This window comes from Polistes dominula, unplaced genomic scaffold, assembly GCF_049000335.1.
Source record: "Polistes dominula isolate Pdom_NZ unplaced genomic scaffold, Pdom_raw_medaka contig_78, whole genome shotgun sequence".
NCBI classification, from domain to species: Eukaryota; Metazoa; Arthropoda; class Insecta; order Hymenoptera; family Vespidae; genus Polistes; species Polistes dominula.
In genome coordinates this window covers 1497882-1519464 of record NW_028301042.1, presented here as the reverse complement: position 1 = coordinate 1519464, position 21583 = coordinate 1497882, and the positions used below count along the sequence as shown (strand labels likewise).

Below are 21583 nucleotides of genomic sequence, written 5' to 3'. Positions count from 1 at the left end.
CTCCCAACCCAACCCAACCCAACCCCTTGCCACCCCCAGCCTAAAATATCGATTCTAGGAAAAACAAAAATGTTTTGGAACGTCTGGTACGCGAGTTCTGTTCGATGACACTCGTTATTGTACTTGCAACATTGATGCTTAGATATCCATTATTCTTCGAATAATAAGCCAGACGACGGAATATAGAAATCAATGAGAAATAAAACAGGAAAAAAGATAATATAAAGAAAGATGGAGGATGAAAATAGTTTGTGCAAAATTTTTGTAGTTCCAATCTCTTGTATGCAACATTGTGGTTCGCAAGTATACTTTAAAAAATTACGATATTAAATCATAAAGAATATTTGTTGTTTGAATTATTTAATATTTAATCGATTATATATTAATCGTTAAAAATTATGTCAAAAGTTTCACAAGTATTTAGATATATCAAAGTTTATCTTTAAGATTAGAACTAATCTTGTTTCGAAAGTTAATAAGTATTATAACTTAGTATAATAAATGTAATTACAATAAAAACAACAACTAAGAAAACAAGTATATACGATCGATGAGAAATAAGGTTAATGTTTAAAGAATTGAAAGTTAAGTTAAGTTAGAAAGATACTTTGAGATAAGTTTACATGAAGTTGAACAATTTTCATTGGCAACTTTGTATAAAGCGTTTAGAAGAATTCGTAGGTGTCGAATGAGAAAGTCGACACAAGTATAAATGTGTATGTTTTATATGTGTATATTTGTATGTAATGACGAAACGTGCATCTCGGTTATATACATGTATGCGTTATGTGAATACACATGCATGTTGTTGCACGACCTCCGGACTGGGAGAGCTTGGGTCGGAGGTCACGTGGGTCGCGTTAAAGTAATTAAGAGGCATCGTGCTGGATAGTAGAAACGTCGATATAATAGACGCGTAATACTATAGCAGATAGTATATCATTTTCAGATCAATATCTATCTATTATTATTATTATTATTATTATTATTATTTATTTATTTATTTAATATATATATATCATTTCAAATAAAAATGTTATACATGAACAAATTATATTCTATTTAATTATTATATCTTTAATATATTATATTAATAATAATTAAAATATAATAATAATATTAATATAATATAATACAAAAAATAAATATATATTAAAAATATATTTATATATTTTATTTAATTATAGATTTGATCTTGTGAAAATAATGTATTAATAATTAAATATAATTTATTACAAAATTTAGGAATATTAAAAATATATAATTATAATATTTTTATTATTTTTTTATATTAATTTATTTGATTAATAATTATTTATATTTTGCTTTTGTTTTTTTTTTTTAGATGTGATCGGTAGGATTATTAGAGTTGAAGGTTCAGAATCGTGAGAACGAGAAATATAAGATGTAAAAAGATCTTTGAAACGTTTTATGCAAGTTCAAAGGATGCATACTATAATGTCGTACCATAGAATTACTGAACCACGAAACGAACTACGGCATTAACCGCTTTCACCGACGATCCACTAAAGTCGATCGACAGAGAACGACGTTTTTAGGTCTTCTCGATGAAGAAGAACTCAAAGTGTTGACCTTTTCCGAACACGATTGATTTGTAATCTCGTACAAAGAGAAAATTCTAATCACTTTTAACAAAATTTGCATTCCAACTTCTTTTTTTTCTCTAATCTAACATACATTGTATTTCCTAAAAAAAAAAAAAATAATTTATAAAAGAAAAAATTCATCAAAATATTCTCAAAGATCCAAACACTTAAAGGAATCTTTAATCTCAATCTAAAAAATACATTTCGATTTCTTTTCAATTGCATTTACACTTTACACACTTTGCACTTTTTAACTTGCAAAAAATTATTATTATAAAAAAATAAATCAATCAATCAATCAATATGGGAATATATAAGAGATATAAGTTAGGGACATTTAGAGTTAATTTTCATGAAGATAGAAACAAGCCATTAGATGATATTTAACATAGTAAAAGCTAAAGTAGTCGGTGGGCCCATAGGACGATGCGTGTATTTGGATATTTTTAGAGCGTGGGTGAATCACTGTTTGGCCGAGGCGGCCAAGCTCACTGACTTCCCGGCTCTCCGACAGCTAAATCACCAATTTCAGAAATAACGGTCGCGGAAAATTAATAACCCGTTGATTTCTAGGCTCGCTACGAACGTAACTGCGACGGGGAAAACCTCGTGTTCCGCCATCGAAGTCTTCGAGGACATAAAAGATAATTACCCCCACATCTTTCTCTCTCTCTCTCTCTCTCTCTTCTCTCTTTACCCCACCCTCTCACTCTCTTCTAATTAATGTCATCTTTCTTATTCTCAAAATTTGATATCCACTCTCTCCATCTCTTTCTCTTTCTCTTAAAATAAACTATCATCTTATACCATTATATTTTTCCAACCATTTTTTTCTATCAGATATTACAATTATTAATTAATTAGACACATAAGTAATCAATTAATTTCATATATGAAAAATTTTTTATTTTAAATGCAAATATGAACCAACAATCCTAGTATTGTTTTCCAATTAACAAAATTACAAATTTCTCAAATAATATAATTAATAAATAATAAGAAATAAAATATTTTAATTAATATAATTTAATAATATACAAATATATATTTCATCTTAAATATTATTAAATATATATAAAAAAATATTTTTAGAAAAATTCCCCATATATATATATATATATATAAGAACAAAAATTATGGGATGAGTTTAAAATAGGAAAAGTAAGAAAACAAAAAAGCAAATATGTGAATATAAATAAAGTGAAGGAAGGTGCACGCACCTGAGACCACTGTTCTAAGGGGGTGTTTGTGGGGATGAAGGGGTTACCAACAGTACCAAACTGATGTGAGTGTATCCTACCTTGTATCAGCTCGTAAAATGGGCGAACCACGGTCTAGTACGTAGGTCTAGACCAGCACTGGACTAGACCAACGAGACGGTGCATCCGAAATAAGCCTCATATTCTATTTCTAGGCCGACACGCTGTGCGATACAGTTTCCGTGTCGGCGTTTCGGTATAACATGGTAATGACTCCTTCGTCGATTCCTCCTTCCCTTCTTCCAACCATTCCTGGTTCTATAGTACCCAACAAACCAACCCCCCCCACTCCTCTTTCCCCTTTCATGATGGTACTACCTGATTTTTCAATTTTATTTCATTCATTTTTCGAAAATGTTTGACTTTCTAATTAATTCTATCGAACATACGTTTCAAATTGATGTTCAAACATTCGATAATCTATTGTAGATTTAAATATATAATAAATTTTGTTTCTAATGATTTTATGAGATTTGTTAACTATAACAAATGTATGGTATGTATGTGTGTATCATTTAGATCTAGAAAATAAGGTTGTTTCAAATCATGATACTATTGAATGTGATTCTAGAGATTGTTCGATTATAAGAAGAGGATGATGATGATGATGATGATGATGATGATGATGATGATGGTGGTAGTAGGAAGAGAATATAAAAGAAAAAAGGGGTTTCATTATTAAATGAGTAGTATAACGAGCGTTAGAGTTTATGTTCGTGACAGTGAATAAAGAAAAAAGATCTGAGATATATCTCGTAAGATCGTAATGATAAATAGAAAGTAACCTGTAAATCGAAGTTCATTGCTTTTCTGGAATTCCAAATAGAAAATAAAACGTTACTCGTCGCATTTGATTAGTATTTATTACATATAACTATTTAACTAACATTCTTTTGTTTTGATTATTATTAGAGTTTGTTTATCATAGTTTCTCACGAAAAAGATTTGAAATCAATTAATACGAGAGCATGTTAAATAATTTGGTATGTGTACATACTTGACTACTCATGTGTGTGTGTGTGTGTGTGTGTGTGTGTGTGTATGTCGACATATATCGACATTTGGCCCAAACGTTAACGCTTGGCACGTAGCGACGGTGGATTCTCGAAAATATATCGAAACTCGTATGGACTATTTTTATCGAATAGCAACCATTTCGATTCTTTGCTACTTGCTTTCGAAGGCCGACAAAATTTATCGTTATTCTCTGATTCTTTTCTACAATACAAAATGTCACGTGTTAGTTCGTGACAGAAAAGAAAAAAAAATTGAAAACAGTGATACGTAAATTCAAATCAATCGAAAATCAAATTTAAATAATCACAGATGAAAATTTCGTCAGATAAAAAGTAAATGGACTCGGATAATCTGTTTAAAAATCAATAAATTAAATTAAATAATCAAAGAAGATTAATAAATATCTCAAAGACCTAAAGATTATAAAAAAAAAGCATTAAAATAAAATATTGTATTCGTAATTTCTTTTTTTTATAAAAAAAGCATACGTGGTCCATATGGTAATTCGTTTCTAAAAATCAGAATACTTTTGTATATATACATTTTGATAAATCAAGGAACCTCGTTTAGAAAACATCAAAGTAACTTCCTAAAGATTCAACAAGAAAAAAGAAAGAAAAAAAAGCAAAAAAATAAAAAAAATTTAATAATATGGAGAAAAGGATTAATGAGTGTTTTTGATAAAAGCACAGATGGGTCCAGATGTTAATAATTTCTATGATCGTTCCTTAAATCCTTCTCTCTTTCTCTCTTTTAGTTTAGAAACATTGAAAGAGAAAGAGAGAGAGAGAGACAACGAGATCCTTCGTCTTCAACAGAACCCGCGTGACTCACGGTCGGGTCGGGTCCATCGAGTGTACGAGTCGCGCCGGTTTGACACGCACCTCGACAGGAGTCGCCGCCTCTCGGGGATTTCGAGAAGCGTGTCGGTGATTCCCCTACTTCTCTGCACGATCCTTTGCAACGGTGGGGATTTTCAGAAGAAGTGGAGGTGGAGGCGTAGGTGCTGTTATACCAGCAGCCAGCAACCTGAGAGAAACGGAGATGAACAACAACGAGAGAATCGGAGAGAGAATGAAAGGAGAGACAGAAAGAGAGAGAGAGAGAGAGAGAGAGAGAGAGAGAGAAAGGGAGAAAGTAGAAGTGGGAGAAAAAGGGGAAAAGGAAAAGGATCTGAAGAGTGGGGGAATTCTCGGGCGTTGTGGGGGCGGTTATGGAAAGGGTGCTGTTGGTGCTGCTGGTTCTGGTGCTGCTGCTGCTGCTGCTGGAACGCTTACCGTGGCAAAACTTTTGTCCATTCAACGGCCGACACGTTCCTAATTGGGAGTACGCTTCGAGCTCTCGTTCCACGCGCACACCACCGATCCCTTTTCTTACACCTCTTATCTAGTTTTGCTTATTTTTATTATTATATTTTAAATTTTTTATCCTTTAATCTAATCTAGCACGATAAATGTTTGGAGTTCGATGATTGGTTAATACATAACATAAATTTATGTCGTTAGATTTGATAACAAATTCCCTGATACAGAAACAAACCCAAGAAAAAAACTAACCCAACTATATGATAAAGAAAAGAATTCAAATTTCAATCGACATATTAACTTGTTAGATACATAAATATATGTATGTGTATGTATGTACGTGTAAATAAGAATGTATTTATCAAAAAACAGTTATCCGAAAGGAAGTTAGTTCTCCTCTTTTTGATTTACCACTCTCCACAACAGTTTCCGTTCGATCCCCATTTCCTTGCATTGACAAGGAAGAAAATAACCAAATGGAAATATAATAAATAGAAAAAGTGTCGTTCCTCTTTCATTGCTAAAGAAATTTTTACCTAAAGGACGGGAATGAAAATGAGGATGACGAGTTAGGACAGTATAGGAGGAGAAATAAGGAAGAAGAAGAAGAAGACGAGAGGAAGAAAAGAGGACTTTGTCAAAACCATTAGGGTTCGTTAAACGACGCCAGTGACAATTTTCGAAAGGAGAGTATCGTGTAACGGGGGATAACAGTTGACGTTCGATCAACAAGGATGACGGTGCGCTGTTGTCAACGTTGAGAATCGATGCGAAAACGAAACGACGACGACGACGACGACGACGACGGTGTTCGGAGGAGACACACACAAGCTGCCGTAGGAAGAAGAACAGTCGTTGGTGGAGTAAGAGGAGAAAGAGGAGGAGGGGGACGCTAACGAGGAGGTGGTGGTTCACTTCGCTGGAAGTAAAAGAGCCGCGAGCCAGAAAATTGCGCTGCAATCTTCCGCACGTCGCTCGGCTCGAAGCGGTGCAATGCACTTTGTTCCACGAATGCTAGCCGACGTTAACGTTGAAATGCAACCAAAGTCCCATTATCTTTTTCCTTCTTTCCTCCCCCTTCACCCAACCACACTCTTTCTCTCTCTCTCTCTCTCTCTTACTCTTTCTGCGTTATTCTGTTTCTATACAAGTGGCCTTTCACGGCCAATGTCTCTCTTCTCATTGGTGACGGCACGATTTCGAGAAGTCCCTCTTTTCACCTTCTAATACCTTGGTAATTAATTATAGGGAGAACCCTTCGTCATCATCCCTACCCCTTCTTACCCCCCTTTTCTTTCTGTCCGTGTGAATGGGTTGCTCGTCAAAGTTCGTTAGACTTGATTCGATTCATACTAATTCTAGGCTATTTTCTCACCTGACCATCACCGTTAACTTCCAAACTTTGTCCTAATTCCACACACTTATAAACTACCTATATATACATATTATATACATTGAGATATTTCGAAATACGTATTATTGGCTAACATTTGGTTGTTCTAATGTTTAAATTATTAATAAGAGTGAATATTATTGGCCAAATCTAACGGAAATGATTGATTAGATATTTTGAACATTGGTAATCTCATTGGACTAAAAAATATAAAAGTAAATTTTTCTAGGAATATTGAAACCTACTTCGGTTTTAAGACCTAAGTTAACAGTGAATATCTTATGTCGTCACATTTACGGTAATCTTAGCACGTGCGACGTAAGGAGACACATCCTAACGTCCGTTTAGAAATCGCTAAACAGCGCAAGCGCTACAGTACTCTCTTACAAACACATATTCATAAAACACACGGATACCATATAAACGTAAGAGGACAGCAGACACATACTGAGACATACACATACACATAACAGGTATACACGACGACTAACAGACACACCGACTTCTCGTTTTGCTTTCGGCGTTTTCACTTTCCTTGGAAACGTGTCGGCAAGCTGTACCACTTCATCGATCCTCTCACTATGCCACCACGTTGCACTCCTAACAGAGAAACGGATGCACCCAGCACGTACTTTAGTAAATACGTTTGCTGTTCGATCTACAAAACTAATAAACTATTTCACTTCCTCTGTCCCCCCTCTTCCACCTATCAAAACCAATACCAAGGTCATACATATACCAATACGATTCAATTTTCTATTTGTAAATTTATTTATCGTATTATTAGATCAACCTCTTTCTTGATTTGAATTCATTCATTTTGAATAGTACGAGAGACTAGTTGAGACCTCAGAGAGGAAATGAGAAAGATAGGAAAAGAGAGATAGACAAGGGGAGGGGGTAAAGGGTAGAAATGGTGTACGAAAGTTACAACGGATATTACTCATATTGCGGCTAACCGGAGAAACTTCTGATTATCGAAAAGGTTCCTACAGAACCGGGCGGCAACGTTCCTACGTCATTAACCCGTAGTCTAATCAATAGACATAATTATGAAACTATGCGCCATTAATAGTCCCGAGGCTGTGCTAGAACGGCACCGTCATAATATCAGCGGAGGAAGGACGGAAGAGGACTTGTTCGCGCGTAATTAAGCGGGCATATTTTATTGGAAACAGGTAATTGGGCAATAACGAGACTTCCCCCTTTTCCCCTTCTTCCCCGTTACCCATCATCTCTTTCTATGTTCTTCTCACTCACTCATTCATACTCTGGTTTCTTCCTTCCTTCCTTCCTTCCTTTCTTCCCTTTCTGTTTCACCCCTAACGCATCGTATCATGGAAGGAGAACGTAAACCAATAGAATAACACGGGAAGTATCGAAAACTTTCTTCACGAGGGGTTCAACGTTATCGTTCAAAGGGAGGATTTTAACAATCGACAAAATTGTCATTTGATTTTCTAACTTGTAAACCTAACAACATGATAAACATTTTATTTTAATAATAAGTAATACAATTTAATCTTGAAATCCGGTTGACAATCTGGATTGGACGAAGGAAAGAAACAAACCTGCTTGCAGGGATACAGAGATATAGTTAACAGCGATAAAATTGTACTACTCAACGAGGAGTCTAACCGTTGTTACGACACATCGGTTTGAGACTAATTAACGAGCCGATGATTACTACTACTACCTACTAACTAACTAACGAGCTAGATCCGTCAGAATCGATTCAGGACACATGCTAGATTTTATTTTAGTTAGTCATTTATTATCTATGTTATACTTATGTTATTATACAGTAATATATCGTTCATTCACTGCTAAAAATTATCGATAAGTTTGTTATTTTTTGTTGTTGCGAATAAGTTAACGATAATCAGAGAGAGAAAGGATGCGAGTAAACGTTTGCATTTCCTGTGCTGCCGCTTGTTAACTGGTCGAACGTTCCGCAAATGCTTATCTGTTATCGGTCGTGTCACCACGACCCCTTTTACTCACTCACTCACGCAAACACACATACTCTTACTCTCTCTCTCTCTTATTCTGTCTGTCTCTTTGTATGTGGGCCACTCTGCCCACAAGTCGGTCGTACCATCCCCCAAATCGTTAAACTATCCTCCAAACACCGAGTACCGCACCACCAAGGGAAACTTCGACGTTAGCAACCCTCGCACCCTTTTCGGACATCCTCTCTTACTCTCTCAATCTCTCTCTTTTCATCTCTATCTCTATCACGGTTTCTCCGAAACGCTCTTAGATACCACTCTCTCGACCTCAGAATCGCACCAAGTGGCTCGAGAATCTGACCAACGAGCAATTACTAGATAGGTGTCGAAAGATTTCGGTGCGGCAAGATTTACCACCTACCGACAAACTCAATCCAAATAATTTCACCAGTGCGAGCACCAATGTTCTATTCTATTTTCGTACATTTTAACGACTATTGCTAACTGTGGTATTGCACTCTGTTGCACGATGGTGGTGGTGGTGGTGGATCACTCGATTTCGTGACGTTTCGCGAAAGGAACGAGCATATATGTAAACGTTCGAAAATTCTCTAACGAAGACATGACTAATGAATAGCCCAAAATGACAGACTTACATTTTACCGTACCCGACGACATTTGCGTCACAATTCTCTCTCTCTCTCTCTCTCTCTCTTTCTATCTCTTTTTATTTTTCTAACTAATCTTTTTTCTCATTCTCTTTCTTTCTTTCTATGTGTGTGTTTTCAAAGTGCTTTTTTTTTCCCTTTAACAAACCCAATTGACAAACCGTTTTATCGGCGATTTATACCAAAAAGAAAGAATACCTTTCTGACAATTTTTTTTTTTTTTAATATATCCTTGGGCAAAATATACGAAGTCAAACACACATATGCAAAGAGAGAGAGAGAAAGATTGGGTCAATACTTTTCCAAGCAGATATTTATTACGGACTGGCAAATCCTAGTTAGAGTTTTCGATCAGTTGTGGGTAAAAGTGTCTTGAAAAATTCATTCGATGTTACTGATATTGCACGTCAGCCTATAAACGACGAGTTCTTGGTGATATTATTTGAACAATTTTTATCGCTACTTTTTCCTTTCTTTTTTTTTTTTTTCCTTTACGCATAATTAATTAATCGCGAAGAAATCGAAACGTAATATTATATAACGATTTATGGATCATTTTTGATTATTTTTACGGTTAAAATAAGAGAGAAAGGAAATGAAAATAAAAGAGGGACGAGAACGGTCCCGCAAGCGGATAGACCGGGACGATTTAAACGTTCCACCCGGCAGGGTTAGCTGCTACGAGAATTGAAACAAGAGGGATAGAGAGTGAAAGAGAGAGAAAGAGAAAGTGGCACGCGCGGCACGGTCGAACCCTCCAGCAACCCTTCGGGATTATCTTAGCCCCGCGTTCGGACGCGAATCGGCCCACTTCCGGATACTAGTCTTCCGAATGGACGGATGGACGTTACAGTTGCCAGAAGGGTTGTTAAAAGTATTCAAATAGAAAATGCACACTTATCTCACGTTATACTCCTAATTTCCTTCCCTAACTAACGTTATTAGAAAATCCATACTATTGGATATCACTTATTTTCCTAACTTCCTTTTCTACAGTTACCAGAATGGTTAGTAAGGGTATTGGGATATAAATTAACACTTTTGGGTATCACTAATCTCACGTTATTTTCCTAACTTGATTTCCTAACTTATTTCGTAACTTGATGAAAAATAAAACATACCTGTTGCCAGAACTGGGCTAGAAGATATATTCGCTCCTTCTTGAAGAGCCAGTCCATGGATTGCATGGCCTGTATATCCAGCGAGTTGGCCTCCGCGGAGGCCTGCATACTTGCCAATGCCACCGAGTTAAGGCTCGCTAATACCGGCTGTTGGAGGGCCGCTGTCACGACGGAGGTGTTACTACCGGCTACCAGATTGGCGTGGTAAACGGTCGCGGCCGGCGCATCCTCTGAACCGCCGCCAGTAGCCAACAATTGGGCCCCGATCGGCGCAGAAGGCCCCTGGAGCCCCAGTGAAGAAGCCACTTTGACGGCTTCAAACTTCTCCGCCGGGCCCAAAACTCCTCTTCCCCTCGTCCCACCGCCGCCTCCACCACCGCCGTCGTCACCTCTTTCCTCGCCTCCGCCGCCACCTCCGTCTCTTCTTCCTTCTCTTCTTCCTTCTTCACCACTTCCACTTCCACTTCCTCCACTTCCTCCACTTCCGCCACCTCCACCTCCTCCACCTCCTCCTCCTGTTCCTCCACCTCCGCAACCGAAAGTTCCCGCGTCTCTTCTCGAACACGTCGTTTGTTTGAACTTTTCCGTCGGTAACGTTTCTTAGACTTTTGTACAAATATTTATTATTATTATTACTATTATTATTATTATTATTATTATTATTATTATTATTATTATTATTATTATTATTATTATTCACCGATGGTCTTTTTCAAACACTTGACCACAATTTATATTCACCAAGTATTATCGTCCCGGGACTCATCGATTCACTTTTATCATTCGATAACATTTGAAAAAATTGATGGAGGGGGCTGAATTATTATCTTCAGACACAACACGTTTTTGACACTAACTATAGTCTCTTCTTATTTTTTTTCTTGCAATCCTTTTCTTCTTCTTCCTCTTCTTCTTTTTTTATTACACTTTTAGCTTTATTTATCCTTATTTTTTCCTAATATCAGATATAACAAAGCTAAGATGATCAGCTCAGTGCTTATTCACACCACGTCCACAGATAATAAATAATATTAATTATTATTATTATTATTAATATTATTATCACGATTAATAATGACCGATATAATTTGTATTTTGCAAGTCAATCTGTCACGAGGATGATGATATTGATGTCGTAGTTCCTTTCACTGTCGGCGCGATTCCTCGAATGTTTCCTGTCCCACGGTGGGTGGCAAGTCATCGGTTATTTGACTTTCTCTAGTCTTTTCTAATTTTTTTTTTTTTATTCAAAGATTAGCTTCACGTCAGAGTAACGATTCTGGAAATATTCTCGTCCTCTTCATGTTTACCAACCACCGTGGTCGCACCAAAATAATTGTTCTCACTTCGATGATAATTAGAAATAATATTATTGATGATGATGATGATGATGATGTTGATGATCCCTTGTTTCTTATTATTTCGTAGTGGAAGTCGTTAGGGATTCCGAAGGATACAACTATGTGTTAGATATATCCTATTGTATTTGATATCGATGTTGATTAAAATCAACTGAACACTGTCCTCTTCTACCACGTAACTGTTAGAACAACTCTCCTCACGTAGACACCGCATCACACGAATGGACCCTCTTACGTGAACTCTCACTCGCGTTTAACTATTTACTCTGACACACGACGAATGATTTTCGGTTATAACCAACTTTGACACCACGAGACCAGACCAATGACCACTGGGCAAAATGTACCGAACGTTCTCATTTGACATCTAATTGCTACGTGTGTGTATATGAGAGAGAGACAATCGGTTGTTTGACGATTACGGTAGATGATAACAGAAATGATGATAACAATCTTTGATGATCGATCCTTCGATTAATTATTATCGACACCTTGGATGAAAACAACAAATCGAATACACTTTCGGGGCACTAATAATTTCCTTTAGATATTATTTATCGAAAAACACCAACACACCGATATGTCACGTAATCCTTAGTTCCATCTGACAACAACACTTTGTTTAAAGAATAGAACAACTGTTATTGTGGGTTGATCGATATTAACAGGATTGTGTCCAATCGTTAATTCGATCCTGTTCCTTGACAATCCTTCTAGGTGTCTTAGAAGATGAATGGTAAATCCTTGGTTGGAGTCCTCGATTGTTCCTCTTCTTACCCCTTCCCTTTTTGTGCTAATCAGTTTAGTCAACCAATCTGTCTTTTATGCTTTCTCTCTCTCTTTATTTCTTTTCACGTTGCGTATCGTGTAATATTTCACTTTTAGTCGCGACCGGTCTGCGAACACCCGTTGTCCGCCGCCGCCGCCACCACCGCCGCCGCTCTCGTCCGGGTGCCTCAAGAAGAGAGAACGAGACCCGTCCTAGCAGGCTCCTAACCTGAAACTAAGAGCTACCGGACGACCGATGCAATGCCTGGAGGAGGTGCAGATACTATGGTGGGGGTATGGGCGGGATTATGACTCGGTGGAAGGGGTAGGACGACCCCCTAACGGCCAATAACTTTCCCAGATCCATCCCCACTACCAACCCAATGCGCCCGACGACTAAGAGGATCTACCCAGGGTGGGGATAAGCCGATACGAGTAGTGGGGGGAAAACAAGAACGAAGCGGAGGCTGGCTAGGTGGTCCCAACCAGAACGGATCTCATATTTTCAACTACCCGCGCCGCCCTTTTCCAACCCCTGCCGATCCAAGCCTGCCGCCCTTGCTTCCTTCCTACCCTTCTTATTCTTATTCCTCTTCTTCTTCTTTCCAAACTCTTTTTATTCCGATTTATTTCTATACCTTTCTCTTACTACTTTTCTTACTTTCTGTCTGTCCTGTCTTTTAGGCTCTCTCTTTCTCTTGTCTGCCTGCCTGTCTGACTGTCTGTCTGTCTTTACTTTCTTTTAGACTAGTCGTTTTCCTTATTATCGTTCGAGTTCATCGAAACCAATCGTGACAAACTATTAAACATAATATCGCGGGAAAAACAATGATTCACACAAACGCGAATTATTGATCTTTGATTATTGATCCAATCGAACTTAGGTGTAAACGATAATTGAATTAATTAAATGATCCCCTTCCCATCCTCCATCCGTTCACAAAGTACGAAAATCCTGCCACATAGTGGGGTTGGGGAGAGGGGGAAACTTTCTCTTTCGCGAAACGTAAATGATCCCAGCTCGGTACGTTTAAGATTCCGAAACGGAAAGCTCATTTTGGTATTTTGGATGGAAGTTAAGTTTCCTTAAGAAAACCCTTTCTCTCTGTTAAGTCGAAAACTAAGACGGTAAAGACGTGGCGCCCTCGAGCGAGGATAGAACCGTTCATGCTCTTTTACTCGTGATTCTAATGATCGTTAAGAGGGAACATTCGTGACTTTTGAAACGGTGTTCAAACTATCGAACCTTTTCCTTTCTTCTACCAACGATCTTACACTACCGCCATGTCGTTTAAGATTACACGATTTATTTTTTTATGGTTTTTTTTTTTTTTCTATCTTTTTCGTTTTTATCACACTTTTCTTCACTGTCATTAACTTAGAAAGAAGATGAAGAAGAAAATAAGAAGGTATAAGTTCTTTTTTTTATGGTCATAACCCAACCCATTCGCCACCATAATATCTGCATTATTATTATTATTATTATTATTAATAAAATTATGTCCCGAGAGACATAATTTTTGTGATAGTTTCTTTGAGATGAACATAATTATATTATTATCATTAATTAATTAATTATTAATTTTTAAATGATAAATCACTGATTAGTTTTAAACAAATTTCTCACTGAACCAGCTCGTGTTATTAAAATTCACTAGAAAATCATTTTCAAAAATTTTCAAGAACGTAACGAATGATCGGCTTTAAGAAATCCTTGTTTGCCCAAACATCGCATACGTCGGCAGGCAAGAATAAGAAAATGTATAAACACACTGATCAATTTTACTGTTTTATGCGAGTATGTTTAAGTGGTCACGATCGAACAATTAGGAATAGTCAACCCTTCATTTCATTTTAACAACCTTTCCAACCAGTTCATTTTATCATTAAAAGTGAATAACAAAAAACTAAACTATGCACCTGCGAATAATAAAAATAAACAGAAAAGGGTTAAAGAATGAAAACTCGTGTAACAACAAATGTACTTTCTTTTAACGTTTGTAAATGTGTTTGTTTCGAAAAAGGTTTGAAAAATTTGAGTTTAATTCTCATTTAAAAAATCAAGTTGCAATATGTATTTTAATTATTAAATAAACAATACAAAAATCATTGAGCTTTTCTTGGTATTAATCGTGTTATGTGTGAATGATTCTATTAATAATAAAAAAATAATAATAATAATAAAAATAACAAAATAAAAAGAAAGAATTAGGGAAGATATTAACAGAAATCTGTAATGGCGATAATGACACATAGAAATCGACGCAACCCTAATGATCGTCGAAATTTATGCTCCTTTCTACGAGAAGCTCGGTCGCGCGCGCACACCGTTAACTTTCTCGGAAGTTACGCGCGGCCGGAGAACGTAGACGATAATCCTGTGTAACGCGATGGTTGGAGTACTACCTACTACTACTACTACTACTACTACTACTACTACTACTATTACTATTACTACTACTACGTTGTTGTTGTTGTTGTTGTTGAAGCGAACGTTAGCGTGGCGAACGCGTTTGGCGCCGGCTAAACAACTCGGCATCGAACTACTACCAACAGAACCGCACGTAGTCAATGTTACTGGAGTGGAATCCCCGTTGATTATGTCTACGATCATTCTAACAAAAGTCTTAATGTTTAACCATTATCCTAGATTATCATTGAAATAATCATTATCGATTATTATCCACAAAATATTTTTCATAATTTAAACAAAACCAAAAGAACAACCAATATTCTCTTCTTTGTTATATTATTTTATTCAATTTAATAAAAATAATTTTTGTGTGTGTTTTTTATCACCCCCCCCCCCTACTTTTAAATTACGAGATCGTTGAAGTTTTTTTTTTCTATACGAGTGTCTTTTTTCTCTTTTTTCATTTTACTTTGTTCAAACAAAACGCGAAATCTTCGTAACACACGTCTGAAAGTTTATCAGACCCCAACTTCTTCGTTACCCGCCCACGAAAATAATACTACGACCGTCTAGTTGTCAGCGCGTGCTTTACGATCACCCGGTATAACGTGAGGATTAGTTTGTCAACGGCGAACACTGAAAGAGAAAGAGTGTATGTATTTGTGTGTGTGTGAGAGAGAGAGAGAGAGAGAGAGCACGCGCGTTAAGTGCGTGTTAGTATTCCGACACGCACACACATACAGATACACACACACACATAAACACAAACACAATTCTAAGTTTCGTGTTGTGTTCATAATCTGTGCATAGGTGAACTCGTTTAACGCGTTTCTATATCTTTCTAATGTTACTCTACTATCTATTATTATTATTAATAGACACTATGTTATATATACTATAAAACACTATACATAAACACTTTAAGAAAATTATTTATGGTGTCACTAACACATGTTCTTAACTTGTATCTTATAAATCGTAATCATCTTTTTCAAACTTAAGACTTGTTTTTGATTTTGTTCATTCTTTTTTATTTTAATTAATTGTAACACAAACACCTCTAGCCATTAATAATAATATTAAATAAATATGAATATTTTGTATATTTAAAAATAAAAAAAGAAAAAATTAAACATAATCGTGAAATTGATTAAACGCACATTTGGACACTTATGAGAAAAATATTGAATATTACTAGGGTTGAAAAAGAAGGAAGGATCGTAAACATCTTCTCTGGTTTGCGCAGCTATATAAACGGCATTTCGGTGACTGTACGAGGGCCCCTGACTTCAAACGGATCTTGGAATGCGTTTCTCTTCCCTTCCCTTCTCTAACTCCCCTCTCATTCTATCTTTCTCTCTTTTTATCCTTCTCTTAGCACGCGAGCAAGTTAAGAAGACGAAGAAGAAACGAATATGAGAAGATTCAAATGATTTTTCCAAATGTTCAGTTAATCATTTTTTTTCTTTTCTTTCTTAATCCCCATTGTTACAACTAACGATAATTTATTTAGAAAATAATTATTTAGATATGTGTGTGTGTGTGTGTGTTTAATTCTCTCTCTCTTCTTTTTTTTTTTTTCATGAATAAATTTGACAAAACTCAAGTGAAACTAGGCGATTGTCCAAAATCTATGAGATTTGGTTTGTGGGTGTATTGCGTTTATGTGTATTAAGTTGTGAATTTTGTAACGAGTATCTCTTCTAGGTTAAATAGAGAGTAAGAGAGAGAGAGAGAATTTTACTGGTCGTATATACCCGAAGTATGGTCGGTCGGTTCTCGTAATAGTACGACAAGTTAATGCGCCGTCTGATATGCGACGTTGGTCAGCGTGTTTTCGATGTACCGTGGAATAACTCACTTGCGACAAATCATTTCTGAGCTTTGAATTACCCCTCCCCCCGCCTCCCCCTTCCCCTTTCCCAGCCTTGCTCCTCAACCCATCACAACTCTCCTTTTATCCATGAAGACCCTATCTTTTCTCTAGTCGATCTTTCCGCCCCCCCCCCTCAACCCCTCAGCTCCTTTTAAAACATTTTATTTCTTAAGAGATACGACATCTTGTCATGGGTTATAAAAATCTTGCTATTATTATTATTATTATTACTAAAATGATGAACAATTGTGATCACTGTACATTGATTATTATTTGTTTAAATTTGTAATTGTTTATTGAAATAAATGTATATTTATTGAATATTATTTTGGAAGTTTTATTTGAATTGTATAAAATTTAACAAATGATGTTTCAATTTTGTTGTTTAGAAAATATTTATACAGAACTTAGTTGAGTATTTGAAATAAAAATCTTTGATTGTGGTAAAAATGATCGATGTCACGAGTTATAAAAAACTTTACTAACAATATTAATTTATTTATATATTTATTTATTTTTTTTTTTTTAAATCAAAATAACTTTAGTGTACACTTAGTAATACTCTGAAGTGAGAAAAATTAATTTACGATCAACTGTACATACGATACACGACCATCTTGTCGCGAGTTATACACAAAATTTACAATCACCAATTTTCACTTATTTATTAATAATTTTAAAAATTCAAACAAATATTCCAACCTTGCAATAAATACTTGTCACTTAAATTCTCTACAAATATCAAATGAACTCGATGAACACTTAAAAACAAATTTCAAATCAATCCCATCTCTTTTAGAAAATACCAATTACCTATCAAACAAATCAATCTTCCTAATATACCTAATTGATTTTCCAACTAAACGTTTAGAAGAAAAAAAAAATGTAGAAAAGAAATTATCCAAGTACCGATTAAAAATATTATAATCAAAGAATTTCGCTTGGAACAGCACACAGAGATCTCACTTTCTTCATACGGTCACACGCTACTCAATATACCACACACTGATGATAAAGGATTCCACTTCTCTCTCACTCTCTCTAATTCTTTATCTGTCTTCTTCTTCTTCTTCTTCTTGATTTTATTCTATATATCTCACACTAACATATTTAAAATCTTCTACACCATTTCTCCCTACTCTTCTCATCACATTCTCCTCATCTCATCTTCGAAGCAACGCGATTCCTTTCGTGCATTTTCTTTTCGAGAAACCCTCCTCTCACCACCCCCATTCACCACCCTCTCTCTCTCTCTCTCTCTCTCTCTCTATCTATCTTTCTTTATCTCTTTCTTTCTTTATCCTAACGATGCGATTGTAACAATATCTTTTGCCCCGGCACGAAAGATGCGGTGGTTTATTCTATACTCGTGTACTGTTTAAAAGATCCTGGGTAAGTTCAAGAGCCTCGTTCAGGGACATTCAACATAACACACACTAACTCCTACTTCGAACTCGAATAAGAAACACCGACACGAGAAGAACAACGTCTTATTCGTATGTTTAAAACGTTGTCATATCATTCGTATTATGTTATATAGTCTTCGATGTCTTTTCTATTTGTCTGTCTGTCCGTCCGTCATTCCTTCTGTCTGTCTATCTGTCCTTCTGTTTTTTCAACGTTTGACTATCTTTGTTTAATAATCAGACGAAATGTAAGCAAATTTTTTCTCTGTTACCAAGGATAAGGTGTCAAGAGATTTGACCGTTTAACGAAACGTCGGAGGATATGAAACTTACACGCGATATTTTTATCTTTTTTTTCTGTTTTTTTTTTTTTTCTATGGAAAAAATTATTTTTTCAAATTTCATTCAACCTATCCAAATTCAATCAACATTTTCAAATTTTCGTATATATATATATATATTTTGAATGATTTTTTTCTATTTTATTTTTTTCAATTAATTTTATTGATACTTTCAGATTAGATTCTTTTCTTTTTGATCATTGATGATTTAAGATACAATTGATTTGATATATATTATATATATATATATATATATTTTCTTTTATATTTCTGAGATATCAAAATCGTGGAATTTAGTTTAGAGATGGGTTTTGATTTTCGATAAATGCTAACTAACCCTAACGAAGTTTCTCACTTGCAAAGAATTGGATCGTGCTAGTCAGCTAGACGCTATCACAAAAAGTCTCGAGTTCTCATTTTTATTTCTTCTTCTTCTTCTTCTTCTACTGGTTAGCGATTTCTTTGCATCATTCTTTCTTTCTCTCTCTCTCTCTCTTTCATGACACGAGGTAAGTTGGTTGACCGTATGCGATAAAAGAAAGTACGTCTTTTCTCGAGGACAACGATCATAGGAATTCATTTCTAAAACATTATCAAACATCTCTTTTTATTTTCCTATCAAATTTCTCAAAACCTCAGTTCCCGTACACGTGTTCAATTTTCTAGAGAATATTTATTTATTTAAAAAAAAAAAAAGGGAAAAAAATTATTTAATTAATTAATTATTTAATTTATGAAAAAATAAAAAAAATTGTTAAGTCAGTTGGTTGAACCTGTTTGACTATTCCTCCTTTCCCCCGTGGTTTCTTTCAGTACTACGCGTCAACGATCTCCCCTCGTAAAATCCCCCAAGGTCATTCCCGCGAGTTAGCCTCCACCACCAACCCACCCGACAAAATAATTCCCGATACTTAGTGTCGAGTTTAACACGAGCTGTTTCCTTTCATTTTTTCTTTTTTTTCTTTTTTTTTTCATCTTTTTTCCCCCTTTTTTCTCGGGATACTTCGAGATTTTTACAAACTGTCATCTCAAAGAAGACAATTTTCTAATTTGTCATATCACTGATACTAATTTACGTATACATTTATATATTTCGTTAATTGTATTAATATATATATATGTATACATAAATGAAAAAAAAAATATAACACACAATTATCACAAGCACACAAATCTTGATTGAAGACAATCACCTTATATCGATGCACTTAATTATTCTTCAATCTCTTCAATCTTCTTTCAATAATTATAAACAATTCCGATTAGTAATAAATTTGTTAATATTTTTCATTAGTTAAAGATGAAGATTAAAGTGTCTTCGACGAGTAGTAGCGTGTTCCGGACTCGTTGGTGCATCCGACGAAACTCGGCCGTAAGAAGTTAGCGGAGAGAAGAGGAAACGACAAGAGGAGGAGGAGGAACGAGGTTGAGGTGGAGGTGGATGAGGAGAAGGTAAAAGTAGACGAAGAAGAAGAAGATGAAGAAGAAGAGGGGCAAAGAAGGTAAAACAAGAAGAAGAACAAGAATAAGAAGAGGAAGAGGAAGAGGAGGAGAACGCACACGAGGTGGCAAGAGGAAGGAGGAAGGGTGGGTAGGAAGGGGGTGGGGTTGTAGGTCGAGAGTACTCGCGCGTACGTGTTCTCGGTAGCACGCTTTTGACCAACTCTCGTTTCTCTTCTGAAAATGTTATCCTCCTTGGTTTAGTCCTTGTTGTTCTTCTCGTTTCCTCGATGTTTTTACCGGAGAGCCAACCGTGTTTCGCGTATTTTTTTTTCTATAAATAATTCGTTCCTTACGTTTCACCAATACTACTAATCGTATTAAAAATAAACGACGATAATTCTAGTGGTAGTTGATAGTAATGGTGGTGGTTCAAGTGGTGGTGGTGGTGGTGGTGATGGTAGTTTTGGTTTTGGTATTAATGATAATATTCAAAACAATAATCGTATGTTTGTTCACTTAATTTCATTTCGTTTCTTTTTAACTTTCAAATCCTCCTAATTGTCTTTCTCTTATTATTATTATTATTATTATTATTTTTTTCTTTTCCCATCCACGCACCTAACTCTCCACCGCTCGTCCCGTCTGCGTGAACGATGATCCTACTGGGCCTGTGTTCTGCCCGAGACTAACTCGAATGCTCGGCTCCTGCAGCCCTCACAGTCATCCCTCCAGTCACGCACTTTTCTACCCCGTCGAAACTATTGTCCAACTAACCTTACACCTTTTACTAAACATTCTATTCATTTTATTTAATCCTAAAACCTATTCAAATATACCTAATATTATATATTTATCAATTAATAATAAAAAACATATTTTTAATAGTAAATAATATAAATAAATTTAACGTATGAACGTATAAAACGTTTATAATCAAATACAACGAAACTTGGACTAAATTTTCTCAACCAGCATACGAGGGACGACTACGGCGCAGGCCGTACGGTGGCGCCTCGTGACGGTAAAACCATGAAACCTGGCCGATGGAACGCAAAGGGTGACTACCCCTCCACTATGGTTCTATCCTACAATCCCCCTCCTACTATCTCTCTCTCCGTTCCGTGACCACGAGGACACGGAACGCGCAAACCTTCGGGGGATGGTGCGCACCGTGTATCAGGTATCGGAAATATCGGTGACTTCAACGGCCTGATCGGAAAGAAGGGTTCCTCGCCATTGGTGATACGTTTTCTCTTCTATCTTTCATCAAATTCAAATATTTTCTTCTTCTTATTATTCTTCTACCCAAATTTATATTCTATTATTATTTATATTGATTGATTATTCACTTGTTCATTTTTTATCTTCTTCTTTTACAATTGATCATCAAAATTATCCTTTCCCAGGACATTTTATTCGATTATTATTCTTCAATACTTAATCATCGAAACTCGAGACACTAAAGTTTATCGACTTTTTCATATTTCTCTCGACAAATATTTGTCGAAAGTTCATTCAATTATAATTCTACGGGAATATTTTCACAATTTTAGAAACAGTTCAAAAATGATGTTCAATTTAAATCTATTTGTTAGACTATTATAAAAAACGATCTTATTCTATTCCAGTTAGAAATTTCATTTAAACGATATAC

General features: G+C 35.7%; 1 protein-coding gene across 4 annotated transcripts in view; it reads right to left on the bottom strand.

Moving 5' to 3' along the window:
* The window catches only part of cut (homeobox protein, cut), a 163116-nt gene extending 142505 nt beyond the window's left edge, over nucleotides 1-20611 (bottom strand). For all 4 annotated transcript variants that reach the window (XM_089175038.1, XM_089175040.1, XM_089175041.1 and 1 more), the window contains exons 1-2: nucleotides 19680-20611; nucleotides 10322-12692 (exon numbers count right to left, since the gene is read on the bottom strand). In XM_089175038.1, coding sequence (XP_089031164.1) covers nucleotides 10322-10429 — 108 coding nt within the window. In that variant the 5' untranslated portion in view covers nucleotides 10430-12692; nucleotides 19680-20611. The remainder of the gene's footprint in view (nucleotides 1-10321; nucleotides 12693-19679) is intronic.
* Between the last annotated feature and the right edge of the window lie 972 nt (nucleotides 20612-21583).